We start from the raw sequence: 23,408 nt of genomic DNA, 5'->3' as shown, positions 1-23,408 counted from the left end.
TGAACAAGCAAGGCTTATATAACTTAAAAGTGCAGGTGTGCAAAATCAAGTTGATAATAACACTAATAATACTAATACTACTACTACTACTACTACTACTACTACTAATAATAATAATAAAACACATCAATGGCATATTAAATCAAATTTAAATAAAAATGGAATGCCTCCTTTCTGTTTGCAGCCTTCTGAGGTAAATGTCAAAATTAGCTTTTTACACAGGCTAATAAATTTGAAAATAAAATAACATAACAACTATGAATAAATTAACCATTCAGGCCTTGGAGTAGCAAGAAAAAGTGCATAAATGTATTTACTGCTCATTTTGCGACACGCTGATCTACTCTGATGCGGCCAAGCCAGATACCTGGCATCTTTTCTTGGATGCCAGTTCATCAATGTCGGGGCTTAGGGTTTGAGCAGAGGAAACCGTCATGATCGAACAAAGGTGTTTGTCAGTCAGACGTCTCCTGTGAGAAGTTTTCGTCATCTTCATTGAGGGAAAAAGTTGCTCACATAAGTAAGTGCTACCAAACATGCAGAGCAATTTCAGTGCGAAGCTGAGGCATCGTGTCAGGGATGAACTGTGGAAACTCTGCGGCCCCAACAGCATCAAACTTTGACTTCAGCGTTTCATCACACTGGAGTTCAATCAGCTCCATTTGGAGGTTGGTTGGTGCTTTCTCCACATCAACTGCGAAGGGATTACTAAGCAGTTCAAATCTAAGTTTCTGGACATCAAAGTCGCCAAACCGCCGGCTAAACACTGAGTTTTTCAGCAAACTGTGCGCATAAGGCGATAGAGATCTGCGTTTTATTGGTTTGTGGACTGCTGCTCGGAAGCCAATAGTATCGAATCTAGGCAGCGCCATCTTGAAAATTTCAGGTGCATTCTGGGAAAAAATGAACACGGATTCTACTTACATGGGGATGAGGCGGAGTCATGAACGGACGTATGGGCGCCAAAGCAACAGCAGAGTATTATGGGATTTGTAGTACAAGCGATGAATGCGGTGTTACAGCGCTGCCGCCAGCTCTAATATTAATTTGAAATTGCCTTGCAGGGCAAATATAATTACACTGCGGGCCAAATTTGGTCCGCGGGCCAGAGTTTGACACCTATGACAGGGAGATGACATACAGATGACATAAAAGGATTACCGCTCTCACTGTGTTCCAGTGGAATTGGAATGAATCTCACTTACAACCAAATTGATTCATTACTCATTATATATAAAACTGCAGCTGTAAAATGTAACCATTCCAATCGTCATAATTGATTCATTGATTGGCGGAAATCTTATCAAATGTGTGTAATCAATCCAATAATTCAATCTTGAAGCAATTGAGAACAAATGGCTTGTGACCAGTGGCATTGCTCATTCAATCTCTTTTGTGATTTAAGAACATGACATCAGCAAGAGGCAGATGAACTACATTCACAAGGACCTCTGCAATGGCAGCTCCTCCGGGCAACACTATAATCATAAGCACTGAGACTAATGTTGTATTCAGACCTGACTGTTTGGTCCACTTTAAAAAGACCAGGGTTCGATTGTAACGCTGGTCCGGACCTTTTGTGCAGGTGTGAATACATGCAAACGAATCCTGGTGCGGATTAAAGAAATGGACCCAGACACACTTTTTAAAGTGGTCTCGGTTCACTTCCAAACAAACTCCGGTGCAGTTCGCTTCAGGTGTGAATACAAACAGCGTAGATCCAACCCAACAGCACAAATATGCAGAGCAGGAATGCAGTGCGTAGGACTCGCGTTTTCCTCCATTTCCGAGTCTGTGCTCTGTGTGCCGCCCTGATCATTGCTGTCCAATGGGAGCACAGATTGTCACAAGCGTGGGTGTGTTTACAAAACATACTTCGCTTGCAAAATGTACAGTCTGAATAGAAACCGCACTAAAGGAAAGGACCGCTTTTGGTCCGAACTAAACAAGCAGACTAAAAGACTTTTCTGGTCTGAATACACCTTAAAACATTCCTCCTAAAAATACATACAATTCATCATTGAACTCATTTTAATAATAGTGAATATTCGGTGCTTTGTTAGTCAAATACCCATATATTAAACAACGGAATGTAGATAAACACAAAGAGGTTAAATTGCAAGTTTTAGACGTTCATCTTTGGATATTCTATCATATTGACATTTGCAGTTAAAATAAAACAATAAGCCTCAAATAATATTTTGGCCTTGCATTGTTTTTTCTCATTCTTAGGTTTATTGTCAGAGTAATCAAACCCTATTGCACTTTTTAATGTTTCCTTTAATGTTGCTCAAGTTTGTGGCTGTGGTGCAGGACCAGGAAAAATAACTACCGTGTTGGCCTGAATATAAGATGAGGTTTTCTGCATTGAAATAAGACTGAAAAAGTGGGGGTCGTCTTACATTCGGGGTCTAGACATTAAAATATAAAATATATAAAATACTTTTTCTCTCAACTATATTGTTATAATCATTTGTTTCAGATGTACCGTGTTTTTCCATGCATAATGCGCACCCTAAAAATGGCATGTCGATGCTGGAAAAAAGCCTGTACCCATGTATAATACGCACCCAAATTTTGACTCTTACTTAAGTCCGTAAACGTAAAATTATTTCAGAAAAACAATCATCTTTGGGAACAACCGGATGTTATTCTGCCGGTCAGTATCACTGCGCATGCGCTAGCAAACTCGATAGCGAAGAAATGTTGGATTTGTGTAGGGTACATTGTGACAGCAAACGAGCAGGTGATCAAGAAAGCGTCTGATACGAGAGCATTGTGTTTGTATGGAGCGTGTTTGAAGTGAACAGCAGAGAAGAAAGGAACAACGCAAAGTGTTGTGAAATAAAATATTACCTGTAATACACATTTAGGTAGAGAACTGAACTCTCGCTCTTTATATACCTGACGTGTCTTGCGCATCCGTTCTGCGCATCTGTAATGGCGGCCTCCGTATGATATCCGGTTTGCGATGGAGATTAAAAAACAAACAATATTTGACAATAACACACCATCAAGGATTGCACCATCGCATCCAATGATGTGTCGTCAATTATGAATTTTACTGACTGTGTTGGGCAGGATGGCTGAATGCGATGCGCGATTGACAACAAACAAGAAAGGTGCGATTTCAAGTTTTATTTCGAGGGAGATTTTCTCCAAAAATTGTTGTACCCATGCATAATGCGCACCCCAGATTTTAGGACAATAAATTTGTTAGATTTTGCGCATTATGCATGGTAAAACACGGTAATCATTTTCTGTATAAAAATTAAATTTGGTGTTCAAAAAGTCTTTCTTCAAACTTGAGTCTTGAAAAAGAGGGGGTCGTCTTATAATCAAGGTTGTTTTATTATTATTATACTATATACCGTATTTTCCGCACTATTAGGCGCACTTAAAAACTTACATTTTACTCAAAAAAACACAGTGCGCCTTATAATGCAGAGTGCCTTATATATGGATCAATTGATGAATTTGTTGATCCATACTGGTTGTACACAGTGCTCTGCCAAAATGTTTCAGTACGTTTTAGTACGACTAGTAAATTACAAGGTCGCATCGTTTCCCAACATTACGGCAACTGCCATCAGGGGGCATCACCGAATAGCTGTTGTACCCGCGAGGCTATTTCATTTCAAAATAGGCTGCTCCGTTAATGTTTCGAGTAAATGTACGGATTGATATGGAAGGGAAACATAGGTAAGCAGTACCAATGTGTTAGATCGAACTTTAGTCAGTTCCGATCATTTTATAGGAGATCGTTTGAGAAACGCGATCGTTTACACTTTGCTGAGGCTCATGGGGGTCTGCGAGCTGAGGCCTTTGGGAGTTTGCGGGTGGCTAATGCTATAATAATAGCTGCTATACGCACAAGGCTATTTCATGTCAAAATAGCCTGCTTTGTTAATGTTTTGAGTAAATTTACGGATCGATATGGAAGGGAAACATAGGTAAGCAGTACCAGTGTTAGATCGAACTTTAGTCAGTTCTGATCATTTTATAGGAGATTGTTTGAGAAACACGATTGTTCACAGAGGGCTCATTAGTTATTGTCTAGTGGATGCATACCGCAACCCTAGTCAACCTCAGTTTGTTGCAGTATAGCTTCTATTTTATGCGCCTTTTAACCCGGTGTGCCCTATATATGAAATAATCTCCCAAATAAAAAATTCAATGATGGTGCACCTTATAATCCAGTGCGCCTTTTGGTGCGAAAAATACAGTATTTACTTACTTACTATATTCGAGCCAATATGGTAAATACTGTAGGACAAAATTTGACACCGGTGGCATGTGGGCTCTATTTGTGCCGCTTTGTGATGGACAGCCAACCAGAAAATAAGAAAAGAACTGTCCCCTTATTTTTTGGCCTCTGCCACCTGTCCAATTTTTGTTGTTTTTTGACACCTGTACCAGGCCGTCAGAGCTGGTCTTACCTGTCATTGCTGGTGACAGGGCACTAGCCTGTGACACAGGGAATATGGGGGACTAATCATACTGACTTTAAATAACAAATTATACACATTAGAATTAGACTACTGTGCCCTGCGACTCACTGGAGAACAGTTCCGGCTGCCGTCAGCCTTTTGCTTGATGGCAGATGAGATAGGCTCCAAACCCCCGTAACCCTGAACAGGATAAGCGGTGTTGGAAATGAATGGATAAAATGGATATTAGACTACTTGCTGTAGACGAGTGCTTCTCAATCATTTTCTGTGATGCCCCCCCTCGGGAAAAGAAAACATTTCCAGCTCAGTGGCCTAGTGGTAGAGTGTCCGCCCTGAGACTGGAAGATTGTGGGTTCAAACCCTGGCCGGGTCATACCAAAGACTATAAAATTGGGACCCATTGCCTCCCTGCTTGGCACTCAGCATTAAGGGTTGGAATTGGCGGGTTAGATCACCAAATGATTCCCGAGCGCGGCACTGCTGCTGCTCACTGCTGCTGCTCACTGCTCCCCTCTACCCTGCATCCATTTCAACCTGGTGATCCTGAAAGGGGGATCCTTCCATCTGTGGTCCCTTCTCAAGGTTTCTCATTTTCCCCCGGTAGGGTTTTTTTTAGTTTTTCCTTGCCCTTTTGGGAGCTTAAGATCAGGGGATGCTTTGAGAATAATTGTCAATTTTTGTCTATGTGAACCCCTTTGAGACTGCTTGTGATTTAGGGCTATACAAATAAACTTGACTTGACTTGACTACCCCAGGGGATGGATTAAAATCACACGGGGATGGGTTAAATGCAGAGGACAAATTTCACCACACCCAGATGTGTGTGTGACAATCATTGGGACTTTAATCTTTAATTTCGCGTACCCCATGTTATTAACATTGTTGGCAATATTCAGCCCGTTTTTGCTGAAAAACCTCAAGCATCTTATCAGCGTGATTGGTGTGCAATGACTTTATAAGTGCTGCCTTAATTTATTTGGCTTCATACTGTCCGCTGCCAACTTTGTAAGGCACAGTAAACACACCGGTCTTTCCTCGTCTCCCATCGTAGTCACCCTGAAGCCGAGTACTACGTACCTACGCTTCGTCATATTTCCTTGTCTTAGCTTTCGTGTGACTCTCAATTCTCTTATCTCCGTCTCTCTCCGCCGATCTTTTCAACCCTGTTAAATATTTTTCCATGGTGTCCCACTGCACTTTTTAGACTTCACTTAAGACTTTCTACAGTGTAGACTCAAACATCTCAGCTAATTGTAGGAAGAACATTATGTGTGTTTATTTACTCTTTTTGCTCTTAAGTTGGTAAAATATTCAGAGCCCAACAAAATGAAGATATATTCTGTAGATACCAACTGTTATGGGAACGTCGTTTGTTATTTAGCCTTTTTGAGAGGCTGCTTGAAAAAATCATGAAGAGGCTTCCCTCCCAAAATTAAATTGTATCATAAAGTAGAAAAGGGTATAAAGTCTGAATTGCTTTAGTTGAAACAAAATAACTCACTGGCTGGTTCCGGGACTTTTTGGTAGCAGGAAAAAAAGAAAGAAACAGATGCAGTGTAAACCTACATTTGAGCAGACCCTCATATTGGAACCTAATTGCTTCGTTGATCAACTTTCATGGTAATTATAGCATATGTAACATAAAGTACATCATGAATATTTAGTATATGTTGGTTGTTTGATACATTGTGGTTGTGTACGGACATGCATTTTAGTCATGTTTTGAAACTTCATGTGATAGAATCTCCAAACATTATTTTCCAGATTACTGTATCCATTGTTAAAAGAGGCTGACCCAGCAGTATTCAATTAAGGCAGTGCTTCTCAATTATTTTCTGTTACGCCCCCCCTTAGCAAGAAGAAAACTATTCGCGCCCCCCCCTCCCCACCGTGACTATCCTAACTTGTCTTGTAAGTCGTAAAATGTTGCACTGTCGCAAACGTCACAGAAGTAACAATGAGAGCGCCACTGCCCCCTGCTGGGAAGATGCGCAATTACACTTTATTCTAGTACTGCAAAAAAAAAAGCCTGTTCCCCAGGGTCACACGCGCCCCCCCAGGTATAGCACGGCGCCCCCCAAGGGGGGCGCGCCCCACTATTTGAGAAGCACTGAATTAAGGCTACATTTGGACTACCGTAATTTTTTGGACTATAAGTCGCGTTTTTTTTTTTCATAGTTTGGGTGGGGGGGGGGGGCGACTTATACTCAGGAGCGACTTATATATGTTTTTTTTCACTAATTTTTACTTGATCATTAACACATCACTTACTTACAAGTATAGTTGACCACTTCACATGTTATTTTTAGTATAGTTGATCACTTCACATGCTTTGATATCTTTATCTTGAACATATTCAAAACATGAAAATTAGAGAGAAAAAATCAAATAAAGTAATTAACACTTTAAAGCGCCATATCCTCTGGACATGTCCTCTGTCACCAGGATGACATAAAGGACGAGAAATTTGATCGATGGATTTAATGATTTGGAGTGACACAAATGGTTTGATAATATTGTTGTTTATGTGATAGTTATTTAAAATATAGTTTATATATCGTTGTATGGGCCTGTGGAATAATTTGAACTGCGGCGCGGTACACGGCATTGTTGACAAAGGACGATCGATAAAAGACGAGAAATTTGATCGATGGGTTTAATGATTTGGAGTGACACAAATGGTCTGATAATATTGTTGTTTATGTGATAGTTATTTAAAATAAAGTTTATATATCATGTATGGGCCTGTGGAATAATTTGAACTGCGGCGCGGCACACGGCAATGTTGACAATGGACGATCGATGGATTTAATGAATTGGAGTGACACAGATGGTTTTATAAACGTGTTATTTATGTAATAGTTTTTTTTTAATAACTGACTGTTACGTCAGGCCCGTTCTCAGCTCCTCGTTTGTGTTCGTCACGTTAGCATACCGTATCGTTTAGCCTGTTGTTGCTCGTTCATGTCTGTTCTTGGTGTTGGATTTTGTCGAATAAATTGCCCCCCAAAATGCGACATACTCCGGAGCGACTTATATATGTTTTTTTTTTACATTTTTGGGCATTTTATGGCTGGTGCGACTTATACTCCGGAGCGACTTATAGTCCGAAAATTACGGTATATTAACCATCCGTGGACGAACCGGGTGAAATACAACAAGCAAACATGACAAGTCTGTATTGTCGTGGATGCCCACCATTTTAATTTGTCAAAGTGTTTGCCTATGCACTCAAGATGTGGATGAGAAACCTAAATAGCCGTAGTAAAAAGTGGTGAATTCACTAAACTAGGGCGTATCAAAACTTGGAGATGGTCTGTAGTGGGTCAGAAATGTGGATGAGTGAACTAGTTGTTGACAGAAATGAATACTAACAAACAGTTATTGAGCAACAATATGTGCTATCCTGTGCTGACGCCGACTCTGGAGCTTGGCCCAGCATAAGAGTTTGACTCCACACTGCCAGGGCCACAAACATGCCCCAATCTGGTTGTTGTCCATGTTTCATCAATAGAAAGCCTTGAAAGAATGTGAAAAGTGTGAGTGACCACATCAGAACGTGACAGACTGGCATCCGTGGAAAACTGTGGGTCGACTTGGTGTGCGCCTTTGTGCTTCTGGAACTCAGCAGCCCTTGGTGCCGTGATAGTTCATGTGAAAACAGCACGACTTAAGTAAAAAAAAAAAAAAAGCCACATTCTTTACTGCGCACAGCTACCGGCTGCTACAAAGACCAGTTATACTTTATTTTATATGTTTTTGCTGCTCCACTCGCTTGTCTGTACATCTAAACTTCCTGTTGTTTACGTTTTTGTAATCCATAAAAGAAGGGATTGACATTATATGATTGGTTATTTGTATTTTATACATTTGCTGTGACCAAACAAAACAAACAGATTTGATCCATAAAAAAAAGAACTACATATTTACTTTATATGTATTCATTTCTTTATTTTGTTCAATTCCATAGCACGCCTCATTGAAATTTTCTGGCTTTAACAACAATGTGTCAAAGTGTGCGGACATTTTCGCACAAGAGTCTGAAAATGAATGATGACCACCAGTTTGCATGAGTGTGTGGATTGCTTTACTCACAGGACTGGACCGAGTCATGTTTGTCCTCAGCAGAGAATGATCCTACCAAGTCAAACAAGTGGCACGTTGCCACGTCAGCAGTCCATTCATACACACATGAGGAGGTATTGACACAGTGTGTGGCTAAAACCTCAGCACTAAGGGCCACTCACATTTACAATTGGAACAGAGGGAGCACTGTGAACTCATTACATCAAACTGAGAAACCCGTGTGTGTTTAGGGGTTGACCTGACATTATTTACACTGACAGAATAAATATGTCGACAACCATAATGAAATAACCATGTAAACATTGAATTATATTTGCTCTTGCGTTCTCAATTATGTAAGAAAAACAGAAAAAAAAATTATCACTAATTTATGCAGATAACACATAATAGGTAATGTGTAAAAGTGAGTTTTAAATAAGATACTAATAGGACGCGCTCCCCAAGTTACAATATTACTGCCACATTTATGTTACAACTTTCAGCTTGTCCCGTTACCACGGGGAGTTACTAGCCTGATCTGTTTGGGATAGTTTTGACATTGAATGCAACCCACACTGTTTTTTTTTCCTGGGCTTGGGACGAGGCTGGGAATCAAACCCGTGTCATCTGCATGAAAGGAAACAGCATGTAACATTACACTACCAGTGTTTACATCTGTAAATATAAAATGTATTATTTCTTCCACATTCGAGAACCAACCAGAATTGTGTTTCCCTCTGTCCAGATTGTCGAACATTAAAAGTGCAGCATGGAGACATCAGCTCCAGCTGCCACTGAGAAGAAGGAGTGCAAAGGTACTGGTTTGGATGGAAGCAGCTTCTCAGAAATTCCAAAGAAGCCCTCCCCCACCTCCAGAGGTACAACAGTTATCTAAAATTCCATTTTTATTAAGCCTTTAGTTTAAAAACTGCAAACTGCAATCTTTTTGGTCCGATAATAGTTGCAAAATCAGACTGTTGGACTGCATTTACTTCACACACGCATATTTTAGATCTAGTTTATATTTGCTGTAGGGTCATGTTCCACTGTGCATAATGTAAAACACGATGACTCGCATAAGCAATTGGGTGATACATGAAAAAAGATGGGGGCTGCATCATTTGGGGATGTCAGAGAGGAGATGATGAAAAAATCCTATAATGAGGTCCAAAGACCTTGTTCTCACCTCCCGAGTGTACATTTCATGAATTACTAAAAAAGGCTGGCATAGCACTGGACGACATGGTGTATCAGAGGCCTCGGATGAAGTCAGAGAAAAAGGAAGGGCCTTTGAAATGCAAACAAGATGTCATATGATATTGTGGTATTAGCGATTTTTTGTTCTTAATGATGAACTTGGTGGCCTGCTACAAGATGAGCCATGAGCATTAATTGTTGAGGGATGTGGGGTTGAAACTAGGACGTTTCAGTGCACCCACCCTGGCACGTCCACAAAGGGTCTACAAGTATTTTCAAGTCAGCAAAGAAAATATCTAACTAGCTTGAGATCAATTATTTATAGATATGACCACGTCATTTAGCTCTATCGGGGTTGACATCGCACCACAGACAAATAGTAATGCCAACTTATCAACAACTATTTGGGGATGTGACGTAACACAGAGGGTGCATGTTGGGTCAAAGTCACAAAATAAACATAAAAAGAGGAGCGCTCTTGTTTTCATTTGCAAATATATGACGAAAAGCGGGCTTAATGAGGTCACGGGACCTTGTTCGTGCCTCTGAGGTACCCATGAGATAAATTACTAAATTCTGGTGGTGGACTCAACTTGTAGACTTTGAAAACCCACAGAGACATCATCTGAGGGCTACTGCAGGACCATACCATCATCTAGCTGATTTAAACACTCGGGGGGAAAATGAAAAAATGAAACATTCGATTGTCCTTAGACACTTGCTCTGCTTTTGTTGTCGTTTAGTTTATTCATTATATGATCCAGTTTTTAAGCATGCATAAGCAAAGACAAATAGGGCAAATGTGGATACATCAAGAATCCTTTTTAAGATGGCAAACATTGTTCTTAAAGAGGCTCTATTTATTTAGGTTAGTTGTGTTTGGGAATAACCAAACCACAGAGACTACATTAAAGTCTCCAAGAAGTGAAACATTAAAATCTTATAAACACACTCAAATCCATTCTGTTTTTTTCCGCATTTGCAATCTTAAGGGGAGCCGCTTTGATCTTTTTGAACCATTCTTTGTCTTGGAGCGTTAAGACGCGTTGTACTACAATGTATGTATATAGTATGTGGCCTCTAAGGAAGAATGCGTGTTGGGACAAATATATATACTGTATAGTACAGGAAAGAGAGAGCTTTGAGTTGCAAGTATAAAAAGTGCAGGTTAGCCACAGTCTGTAAGATAAGAATCAAACTGCTTACTTAAAGCCTTGTTAATGGTTCTAAATGGGCCCCCGCATTTGGTGAGACAGCCTGCATCTTTCCCATAGCTACAGGGCTTGCTGCCACAGGCTTGTCACTTGCAACCTGACTCCAAAGCCCCAGGATTTACAAGCCTGCATTAACCTGAGCCTTAACTATGTCCGTGTAACATGTGTTCAGATAAGGTGCCTGCTTCCAGGACAGTAAAAGATCAAACCATTTCTAAAGGGAAAACTGTGATAGACATGCCTCTACTTCCATACTTTTTTAAAGTTAAAGTCCCAATGATCGTCACACACACATCTGGGTGTGGTGAAATTTGTCCTCTGCATTTAACCCATCCCCATGTGATTTTGGTCCATCCTCTGGGGGAGAGGGGAGCAGTGAGCAGCAGCGGTGCCGCGCTCAGGAATCATTTGGTGATCTAACCCCCCAATTCCAACCCTTAATGCCAAGCAGAGAGGCAATGGGTCCCATTTTTATAGTTGTTAGTATGACCTGGCTGGGGTTTGAACCCACAACCTTCCAGTCTCAAGGCGGACACTCTACCACTAGGCCACTGAGCATACTTAACAACAAATTTTGAATCATGTGTGCTACCGTGAGCACTGTTAAGTTACCTTTGAGGTCTGTTTCAATTGTAGACTTGTATGACTCGTTTTATAGTCTTATTATAGTCTCAGTCCGTACCAGGCCATTGGTGCAGATTGATTCACTGGTTACCGCCCAAGCGGTGCATATATGCATACATAGTAGATGACAATTACTAATGTCATTTAGCATAAAAGGATGTTGTAGTTTCTGTGTTGTTACTCATAGCTGTTTGCATCCATGGTGGTGCACCACAGCGCACCATTCAGCCCTTCATCTTGAGTTTACTCACAACAATGTGGGCCCTGATTGTATACGTATGCTGCTCCTTTTGAAAATAAGGCTGATGGATGAAGAAGAGAAGTCTTGTATAATGACTGCTGCTCAGAGTAGAGTGTGCCTTTGAGATAAAGAGTAGCATGTTTATCATGGCTATCACTGCTGCATTTCAGATGCTGCTCAGGCACCTAGTCGTGTTTCTCTGGAGGGCGCTCTGGAGCAGGTCATGGCCCCCTTGGCAGAGAGAAATGTCCCAGAGAAAGAAAAAAAAAACAACGCCCTCCTCCCTACTACTTGCTCTATCCAAAAGCCTACTCCAAAGGGACAGCCACTAATCTTCCTGAGAAAGGAGTTCTGCCTTTCTTTCTATACTCCTAAATGGGGCTCTTATGCTCCTCTAGTTTTCACAGACTGTGAAAGGTAGAGGAATGGGGTGAGGGCTCAGAGGTCAGCGTTATGCAGAGATGACCGCATGCTAGCCAGATACCTTTGCCCTCTTTGGTTTTAACTTCTTGGCCCTCATCCTTAGTTGAAAGAATCAGCAAATTCCTCTTTTGATGCAGGAGCATTCACTAAAAAATCAGGAAGGAAAATTGCTGTGGGGCACAGGATTCATTACGGAATTATTTTTTGGGCTCCGGCTAAATAAAACGTTAATTTTAAACAAAGGCATGACAAAGTGCTGTACAACTGGATTGGGTTCTAAAGATACCTAACATGTTGTGCAGTTCGTTTTTAGCCCATATTGACTATTCTAAGCAAAAAACGCGTAATCTCTAATTGCATTTAGTAATACCGTAATTTTCGGACTATAAATCGCTCCGGAGTATAAATCGCACCAGGCATAAAATTCCCAAAAAAGTGAAAAAAAAACATATATAAGTCGCTCCGGAGTATAAGTTGCATTTTGGGGGGCAATTTATTCGACAAAACCCAACACCAAGAACAGACATGAACGAGCAACAACAGGCTAAACGATACGGTATGCTAACGTGACGAACACAAACGAGGAGCTGAGAACGGGCCTGACGTAACAGTCAGTTATTAAAAAAAAACTATTACATAAATAACACGTTTATAAAACCATCTGTGTCACTCCAATTCATTACATCCATCGATTGTCCTTTGTCAACAATGCCGTGTGCCGCGCCGCAGTTCAAATTATTCCACAGGCCCATACAACGATATATAAACTATATTTTAAATAACTATCAAATAAACAACAATATTATCAAACCATTTGTGTCACTACAAATCATTAAATCCATCGATCAAATTTCTCATCTTTTATGTCATCCTGGTGACAGAGGATATGTCCAGAGGATATGGCGCTTTAAAGTGTTAATTACTTTATTTGATTTTTTCTCTCTATTTTTCATGTTTTGAATATGTTCAAGATAAAGATATCAAAGCATGTGAAGTGATCAACTATACTAAAAATAACATGTGAAGTGGTCAACTATACTTGTAAGTAAGTGATGTGTTAATGATCAAGTAAATATTTGTGAAAAAAAACATATATAAATTGATCCTGAGTATAAATTGCCCCCCCACCCAAACTATGAAAAAACCCGCGATTTATAGTCTGAAAATTACGGTAGTTCCTTGTTGTCCTTACAGAGGCATACTATCAACAATTTACTATTCTTCTAAAAGAACCTATCACAAGAAAGGTTGATTATTTCTGTCTTGCAATGTCTTTCTTTTTCTATAGCCATGCTGTACATGCACAAACCATTTGTGAAGTCAGTTTCTGCCTCTATTTGTTGGTGTTCTGCTCATGTATAGCCAGACTGCTATCAAATAGATTATTTGAATGCAGCAATCTAGGCTACATTTGTTAGATTATGTAGTCTGATATTTACTTCCATTCACTGGCTCTCTTTCCCCAAAATCCCAAAGAAGGATTCAAACTGTTTTTTGTTAAAGGAAAATATAATGTATTTGTTTGTTTGGGCAAGAGTATGATAAAGACTGAATGTGTCAGATAACTTAAAACAAACATAGCTTTGACAGTTGCAAATAAATCTGTGTACCAGATGGGTGTACAAACTCTCAGGGCCTAACGACAACATGTTACATTCCGTGCCTTTTTACAAGCAGTGGGAGAGAAGAAGGAGTGGTAAAGCAATATATGGATGCTTGAGGGGATTAACCAACACCCCAACAGGCAGCTTTTTCCTCCCCATCCCTTGAGTCTCACAATTCTCTTTGGTGTCTACTTCCCCTTTTCACGTTCTTTCCCAGTATGTGAAGTATAATCCATGTCCCTGCTTCTAAGACACTTCCTGCCTGTTTTGTTTGTAGAGCTGATGGGACTGAGCTCAATAAGGTGCTCATCTTTTTTCCCGCCTCCTAGGTGTTCCCTCAGGCCAAGAAATGTAATTGATAATAACATGTTGTGAACACCACTGTATATGAATTTGCTGCTTGCTTCTGACCCAGACTAACCTTTGCTCTGGGATAATCTAATTTACTCCCGTAAAGCTCACAGTAAGCGAGACAAAATAAACATCTCAAGAGTTTAAACATGGTAAAACAAAAATGTGTACTAACTCTAAACACAGGCAGGAGGCGCTTGTGTAAACTGACCCTATTCTTCAGTGGTGAGCTGATCTAGAGATGGACAGTATGTGGTCGGCCTTGTCACCCCCGCCACCAGCACTCCTCCACCCTCGCCTGGAGACACAGCTGTGGTTCACCCTTGTAGAAACATTGCTGGGGAAAAGAATTAACCACAGTGTTGCACTCTGCAGCTCCCTCAGCCATGTTACTCAGGGATCTTTTTGGCGCAAACAAAAAATATGCATCTTAAAATGTATACCGTTTTTTTCCGTGTATAGTGCGCAAAATTTTACTAATTTATTGTCCTAAAATCCGGGGTGCGCATTATACATGGGTACAAAAAAAAAAAAAAAAAGTTTTTTTTTTTTTTAATTTTTTTTTTTTTTTTAAGTCCCAATGATCGTCACACACGCAGGGATGCAATGGGTCCCATTTTTATAGTCTTTGGTATGGTCTTAACTAGGCTGGATGTAATTTTTTTTGTTGGCGTTGATTTCTCCGACTGCCCGTAAACGCACCACCGCGCTTCGTGCGCGCACGGGACAGCAAACGAGCAGGTGATCGAGCAAGCGTCTGATACGAGAGCATTGCGGTCGCATGGAGCGTGTTTGAAGTGAACAGCAGAGAAGAAAGGCAAAGTGTTGTGAAATAAAATGCACAGAACGGATGCGCAAGACACGTCAGCTATATAAAGAGCGAGAGTTGTTTTCTTCCTATTAGTTTCAATTCACAGTTTAATTAGCAGTTTCAATCAGCAAATAACAAAATGCGTATTACAGGTAATATTTTATTTCACAACACTTTGCCTTGTTCCTTTGGTCTCTGCTGTTCATCCTAAAACACAAAGGCGCTCTTTAAGCAATGCGACAGTGAGCGCCCGGCGCGCTGCGGTTGCGCGACCGCACCAAATTAAGCTCCCTGCGCAGTGCGCACTGAGGTCCACTTAAATTTTAGAAAGTACATCAGGACTTTAAAAATATCTTCTAAATTTCAGCGACGGCTCTGTCACAGCCCGGTGCAGTTGGGCGGTCGGCGGCGCGCTACGGTTGAGCGTTCTCTCGCACGCTCTCTCTCTCGCTCTCTCTCGCTCTCGCACACACGCAAACCGGATATCATACGGAGGCCGCCATTACAGATGCGCAGAACGGATGAGCAAGACACGTCAGCTATATAAAGAGCGAGAGTTCAGTTCTCTACCTAAATCCGTATTACAGGTAATATTTTATTTCACAACACTTTGCCTTGTTCCTTTCTTCTCTGCTGTTCACGTCAAACACGCTCCATGCGCACGGAGCGCGGTGGTGCGTTTACGGGCAGTCGGAGAAATCAACGCCAACAAAAAAAATTACATCCAGCCTAGTTAAGACTATACCAAAGACTATAAAAATGGGACCCATTGCCTCCCTGCGTGTGTGACGATAATTGGGACTTAAAAAAAAAAAAAAAAAAAAAAAATTAAATTTTTTTTTAAAAAAAATTCATAAAAATTGGGTGCGTATTATACATGGGTACAAGCTTTTTTCCAGAATCAGCATGCCATTTTTAGGGGTGCGTACTATACATGGGGGCGCACTATACACGGAAAAAAACGGTAATCATACATGTTGTATTTCTCAGGAGAATGATAGTGTATGTAATCCAACTATAGACTCCACTATCCACAATGACACCCGAAGTGATTAAGGTTTGTCTTTTATTGCAGGATGCTTGGTCTCCATATGTTGAAGCAGTTTTGAATGCTTCATTGCCTGGTTAGTTAGCCTGTCGCCACATATTAGCTTTGCGGGCTCGACTGGGGAAACATGTCACGTGACCGGGACGAGTGTCTTGACCTGAATTAATGATCGTCGATAAAAAAAAAAAAGATTCTGTGCGGCTTGGCGGCCCGGTACCAAGTGACCCACGGACCGGTACCGGTCCGCGGCCCGGTGGTTGGGGACCACTGCCTTATAGTATACAAAATGTTTGTATGAGTTCGAGATGTGTCAATGTCCACATTGTTTGCCAGGTGATATTATGCACAGATCGACCTCAACCTGTGAATTCTTGTCTCAAGCTTCAAAGAGAAGCGGGGTCGTCCCATCCTTGCAACAAATAGCCACATATTGAAAATGCACAAGAAGCGGGTATACAGGAATATTAATTTTAACCTCTCATGGGGACTGTTACAGCATTAGCTTAAAAAGATTCCATTCATAGTTTCAGTCAACTAAGAAATGTGATGATGATTAAAATGTTTTGATATTATATGTGTATAAAAACATTGGCTAATCACTAAATCTGGGCTGGAACAACAGTCACAAAAAGTCCTGAAATCATAATTTCTGGTTAGAATGTTGAATTTCTAAGTGCCCCATGCAGGGTTAAAATGCAATTTAGAATTACAGGTGGAAATAACATTGCCTCCATTATATTTGCTTTGGTAAAACGGGTTTGAAACACTCACAATAAAAGTAGAATAATATTGTATTTGTCTTTGAAAGCGCCTTTTGAGATACCGTTGTTTTCCGTGTATAATGCGCCCCCATGTATAATACGCACCCTAAAAATGGCATGTTGATGCTGGAAAAAAGCCTGTACCCATGTATAATACCATATAGTCCCAATGATCGTCACACACGCAGGGAGGCAATGGGTCCCATTTTTATAGTCTTTGGTATGGTCTTAACTAGGCTGGATGTAATTTTTTTTGTTGGCGTTGATTTCTCCGACTGCCCGTAAAGGCACCACCGCGCTCAGTGCGCACATGTGAAAAAGGCGTGCGGATGTGAAAAAGGCGGCTCTGTATGGGAGAGACGTTGAAGAGGAATAAAAACACCCTTGGAAACCAAAACTTGCCCCTCGTCGTGACTCGGAGCCGCAACAAATGTTTCGGATTTGTGTAGGGTACATTGTGACAGCAAACGAGCAGGTGATCGAGCAAGCGTCTGATACGAGAGCATTGCGGTCGTATGGAGCGTGTTTGAAGTGAACAGCAGAGACAAAAGGAACAAGGCAAACTGTTGTGAAATAAAATATTACCTGTAATACGCATTTTGTTATCTGCTGATTGAAACTGCGAAATAAACTGTGAATTGAAACTAATAGGAAGAAAACAACTCTCGCTCTTTATATAGCTGACGTGTCTTGCGCATCCGTTCTGCGCATCGGATCCATAGTGCGCATGCGCAGTCATACTGCCTCCGTATGACGTCCGGTCTGCGATGGAGATTAAAAAACAAACAATATTTGACAATAACACACCATCAAGGATTTCACCATCGCATCAAACAATGTGTCGTCAATTATGAATTTTACTGACTAAGTGTGTTGGGCAGGATGGCTGAATGCGATGCGCGATTGACAACAAACAAGAAGAAAGGTGATTTCAAGTTTTATTTCGAGGGAGATTTGTCATGTCTCGTCCCCAGTTTTGCTATGTGTCTAAGGTTGCCATAGTTTCTGTTCGCGTCGCCCCTCTCTTCCTGTGTCACCTCAATCAATGTAACGTGTTTTGTATTTAAGTCCTGTCTGCCCCTCGCTCACCGTCGGATGATGTCATGATGTCTGTTTGGTTTCTGTTCCTGTCTTTGGTAATGTCACCCTGTCTTTTTGTTCCACGTCTTTGTCGGTCAGTCCTGTTGTTGGTTTTGTTGTACCATGACTTTCTTAAAGAAAAATAATAATAAAAATAAAATTAAAAATGATATTTTTTTTACATTTTTGTACCCATGTATAATGCGCACCCCAGATTTTAGGACAATAAATTAGTTAAATTTTGCGCATTATACAAGGAAAAAAACGGTAATTTGGCCAATCTGAAATTTCCATGAAACAAAGGGTGGAGTTGACAGCGAGGGAGACGTTAAAAAAAGGGGCTATTGTTTATACAAAGAGTTTTCCACTGATTTCCAGGAAAAGCAGTAATTTGCATTGTAAAGTTTCAACATTTATTGTCTCTATTGTCTAAGGGATAACCAATAATTAAAGCCGAGGATGTTGCCTTAAGCCCTAAGAGGAAAAGGACTCACAGAACCTCATTACCACTTGGACCCGATCTCTTGTTTCCACTTTGCTAGATCTAAATCTCATTCTTTTTAATGTGGACATTTGCCTGTTCATTTACACTTGTATGTTGTTTGGTTGATTGCCAATTAGCACACTTACCCTGGCAAAATTCAAGTCAGGACTTTTTGTCATCTGTATTGACTGCAGATGGGAAAGGAGCCTGTATATTGGAATGTAGACTTTGCCCAAAAAAAACCCAAAAAAAAACATCATACCTTAATGAACAAATACTTCGCAGAGTAAAACTGATTGGACAGGTACCCATTCCATGTTGACTTAAAAAAATGACAATCAATCTTTTTATCTGTATTTGCATAAAATTTTGCGGGCCTATATGCAACGTCCGCAAAGTTTTGTATGGCGGAGGTAATTCATCTGACTTATTATTAAGAAATAGCCAGTTACAAGACATAAGTCTGTTTCATAATTCACATTTTTCAGCTATTCTACCAACAAAAAAACATTTTCCCAAGAAAATTATCACGTTACTTAAATCAATCCATTCAGAATACTGCCCCATTTAAAAATGTGTCCTTGTTTGCTTGCCAAAAATTAGTGGAAAAAGGTTTACGTGAACACTGGAGTCATGCTTTACAGTTTTATCTTAAAAGTTGTGGCATTTCTTGAACGGTGAGAAGCTCGAAGGAACCTTAAACTAAGCTGCCACTGTGCTGATTTTGTAGACAGTCAATTTGTGAATGAGTGTGTGCATGTTTTGGGGACTAAAATAAGTAAATGCAGTCAAGTTTGTGTGTGTGTGTGTGGGGGGGGGGGCTAACACACTGGCTCCAACGCACGCTCCAACATCCGTCAACAAAATACACAACACACACTGTTTTGTGTTTTGTCAAATGTGTTAGATACTTGGGTCAAGGTCTCCTGAGAAGGAAAAGTCACTGAAAATCCTTACAACGGCTGGCTTTGATTCCAGCATTGCCTGCTCTGACCCCCCCTCCCCTTCACTCCGTTCTGCTCTTAAAGGGGGACTCACCCTCCAATCAGACTCATGCGCCACCCCTTACTAATATTTGAAAACAGCATTCCAATTGGGCGTTGCCTGGAGGACCTTTGGACTTAAGATGGAGGACAGTGTTGGACGTTCTCTGGCTGGGATTGACAGCAGCAGACTAAGCTACAACCTAAATATTTTTTATACTACAACAAGCTGGGCCAAATAAGTTAAGCAAATCCTATTCTAATCAATCACGAACCTGATAATTGATAAAAAGATGTTTGTTTGCAAACGCTATTCTTCGAAGTCCGACTCACTAAAGAGGTGCGTACAAAACTGAGCTGCTTGTATACGGCACACTGACGTCAGGATTCCGTTAGTCCAATCAGAGGACAGAAAACCAAATTCACATTCAGTGCTGTGTGAATTTGGATACGTAGACAGCATTAGTAGGCACCCATTTACACAATTTGTTTGCTAAAAAAGATTTGGTGGTGAGTTAATTTTTAATGACCAGTCGAACTGCAGCCTTTGCAATTAGCAAGGCACGTTTTATCAAATTGCAGTTAATTTGCAAATGCAATTAATCGTTAAGCCCTACTTCCATCCATCCATCCATCCATTTTCTGAACCGCTTAGTCCCCACCGGGGTCGCGGGCGTGCTGGAGCCTATCCCAGCCGTCATCGGGCAGTAGGCGGGGGACACCCTGAATCGGTTGCCAGCCAATCGCAGGGCACACAGAGACAAACAAACATTTGCACTCGCACTCACACATAGGGACAATTTGGAGTTTTCAATCGGCCTACCAAGCATGTTTTTGGGATGTGGGAGGAAACCGAAGTGCCCGGAGAAAACCCACGCGGGCACGGGGAGAACATGAACAAACTCCGCACAGGGAGGTGGAATCGAACCCGCACCCTCCTAACTGTGAGGCTGACGTGCAACCCAGTGCTCCACCGAGCCGCCCTGCCCTACTTTATATTTGTCAATAATTTGTATAAAAAAACTACGAAAGCAACTAAATACATATTTGTGGTTTCAGCCTGATGCCAACGAAGGTGACAAAAAGTAAGACTACCGTATTTTCGCACCACAAGGTGCTTTGAGTTAAGATAAAATAAGATAAAATAATCCTTTATTATTATATGCACCCAGCTTCAATGGCAGAACGCAGATGAATTTAAAGACATCAAATGAGAATAATCCTTTATAAAAATTAAAATTGACTGACGCAAACGTGAGTTCTTCATGTTTTTATTGAAAACAACATAGTGCTGATGCCGTACGACATGGGTTTTTCGCTTTCCAAATAAGGGGTCGTCACTAATTATTTGTGTTTAGAGAAATGTCTGAGCTATAATGGTGTAATTAATGATTAAAACTTGAAAGTATCTGTTTATTGTATTCGTTTATATGTTTAATAAAGACATAGCCATCACAAAACTGTTGTAATTATTTAGATTTTGATCTAAATTAGCCTTGAATAAAGACTAAGCAGTCACATGAATTAACAGAAAAAATGGACAGCCGGACTCGGACTCGGACTCATGGTCAAGAGGCCGGACTCGGTGCAAAAATCCGACCGAGTCCACAGCCCTGATATACACAATACACAATATACAGTGGAGATAAAAAAGTATTAGGGGGATGGTTGGTGGGTTCAGTGGAGTTGAGAGTGGGCTGGGTTTTTTTGGAGGGGAGGTAGCAGGGGGCGGGGTTGAGGTGAGAGTCCTCGGAGCAGAAGAGGCTCCAGTCGGGGCAAGTTGCAGCAGGGCCGGAGTAGATGGTTGTTCAAACCGGTTGAAGAACCGGTTCAGGTCATTCACCCACTCCTGATCCCTGTCCAGCGCAGGTCTGGAGTTGCTACGTCCTGAGATGGTGTTCAGGCTCCTCCAGACCCCGCTGACGTCGTCCCGCTGCAGTTGGTCTTCCATCCTCCTCCTGTCGTTGCTCTTCCCCTCCCTGATCGTCTTCTTCAAGTCCCTCTGCACCGTCTTCAGCAGGTCCCTGTCTCCTGATTTAAAGACCCTCATTTTGTCCCTGAGCAGGTCTTTAATCTCAGGGGTGATCCAAGGTTTGCTGTTTGCAAAAACTCTGACTGTTTTGGTGGGTATGGTGGAGTCTACACAAAAGTTAATGTAGTCTGTGACACAGCTGGTGAGACCGTCGATGTCGTCCCCGTAGTCCTCACAGAACACGTCCCACACCGTGGTCTCAAAACAGTCCTGAAGAGTCTCCAGAGATTCTTCAGACCAGATCCGTCTGGTGTGGGTGACTGCTGGTTGCCTGTGCACCAGAGGCTGATACAGGGGGAGAAGGTGGATCAGATCGTGACCTGCGTTAAAAGGCGCAGACTCAATTGCGGGGTCTATTTTGTATTTAATCCACACATAAGGTGCAACGCATTATAGGGCGCATGCATGCCATGGCTTACGGTAAACAAATAAATGTCACGGGAGCAAGGCAGTCAGTTTCGTTGTACTTTATTCTACTATTTAGTTATGTACTGTATTGTACTCACATTGTTAATCGATATTAATACGCAAATCCATCAAAATCCTCATATACAAACTACTGTACAGATTTGCACAAACGATAGTATTTATTTACCAATGGTGGTGGAGGTAAGTACTCCTCTACTTGTTACGTCCAATCCTCTGATTATTTTTTTGCCCCAATCTACGTGAAACGTAATGTCCTCTGATTGGTTCATCGGATCTTCATGTAATATAAATGTATATTACGGAACCCACACAAAACAACTTTATAGATTTACACAAAGGGGACACCTTATTAAAAGGCACACTTTAGTTTTTTCAGAAAATTAAAGGCTTTTAAGTGGGCCTTATGGTGCGGAAAGTACGGTATAATGTGTTCTGAGCAAACATGTACTCTTGCAGACATTAAACCCCTTGCGAGGAAACAACACACAGTGTTGTCTGGAATTTATTTTGGTTAGCTGTTCAACAGACAGGGCGCACCAAAGAGATCGAATCATCAGTTCCCCAAACTCTGAGGCATAGCTTGCCAGCTAACTTATAGATGGACAAACTAATCCAAACACAAAGCTCTTTTGGTTTCACTTTATTTTTTAAATACTATTTAACCCCGATGGAGGTTATATAGCATACAACCTCAGTGGCCTTGTGGTATGAGTGTCCGCCCTGAGACTGGGAGGTCGTGGGTTCGATCCCCGGCTGAGTCATACCAAAAGACTCTAAAATGGAACCCGATGCCTCCCTGCTTGACACTCAGCATTAAGGGTTAGATTGGGGATGCTGTGAGGAGCTGCGCCCCACAGTCATTATTAGCGATGTATAGCTTCTACTATGGAAGCTCGTCTGAGGATGACCTAACTATTATGCATCCATCCATCACAGCTTTAGGAGGGACTCCCAGACTTCCCTCTCCCCAGCCACTTCATCCCGGGGATCCCAAGGCGTTCCCAGGCCAGCTGAGAGAAATAGTCTCTCCAGCGCGTCCTGGGTTGTCCACGGGGTCTCCTACGGATCGGACATGCCCGGAACACCTCCCCAGGGAGGCGTCCAGAAGGCATCCTGATGAGATGCCCGAGCCACCTCATCTGGCTCCTCTCAACGTGGAGGAGCAGCGGCTCTACTCCAAGTCTCTCCGGAATGACCAAGCTTCTCACCCTATCTCTAAGGAAGAGCCCGGACACCCTGCAGAGGAAACTCATTTCGGCCGCTTGTATCCGGGATCTCGTTCTTTCGGTCACGACCCATAACTCGTGACCATAGGTGTGGGTAGATCGACCGGTAAATTGAGAGCTTTGCTTTTTGGCTCAGCTCTCTCTTCACCACGACAGAGCGGTACAGAGTCCACATTACTGTTGCCGCTGCACCGATCCTTCTGTTGATCTCACGCTCCATCCTGCCCTCACTCGTGAACAAGACCGCAAGATACTTGAACTCCTTCACTTGGGGCAGGATCTCATCCCCGATCCAAAAAGGGCATTCCACCCTTTTCCAACCGAGGATCGTGGACTTGGATTCGGAGGTGCTGACCCTCATCCCGGCCGCTTCACACTTGGCTG

General features: G+C 41.6%; 1 protein-coding gene across 2 annotated transcripts in view; it reads left to right on the top strand.

Annotated features, from left to right (window-relative positions):
* gli2a (GLI family zinc finger 2a) overlaps nucleotides 1-23,408 on the top strand; it is a 112,289-nt gene that overhangs the window by 16,253 nt on the left and 72,628 nt on the right. For both annotated transcript variants that reach the window (XM_061286803.1, XM_061286804.1), the window contains one exon: nucleotides 9,262-9,394. In XM_061286803.1, coding sequence (XP_061142787.1) covers nucleotides 9,286-9,394 — 109 coding nt within the window. In that variant the 5' untranslated portion in view covers nucleotides 9,262-9,285. Of the gene's footprint in view, nucleotides 1-9,261; nucleotides 9,395-23,408 lie in introns of those variants that run through there.

This window comes from Syngnathus typhle, linkage group LG9 (assembly GCF_033458585.1).
Source record: "Syngnathus typhle isolate RoL2023-S1 ecotype Sweden linkage group LG9, RoL_Styp_1.0, whole genome shotgun sequence".
NCBI classification, from domain to species: Eukaryota; Metazoa; Chordata; class Actinopteri; order Syngnathiformes; family Syngnathidae; genus Syngnathus; species Syngnathus typhle.
This window is presented reverse-complemented; position numbering and strand designations above follow the sequence as displayed.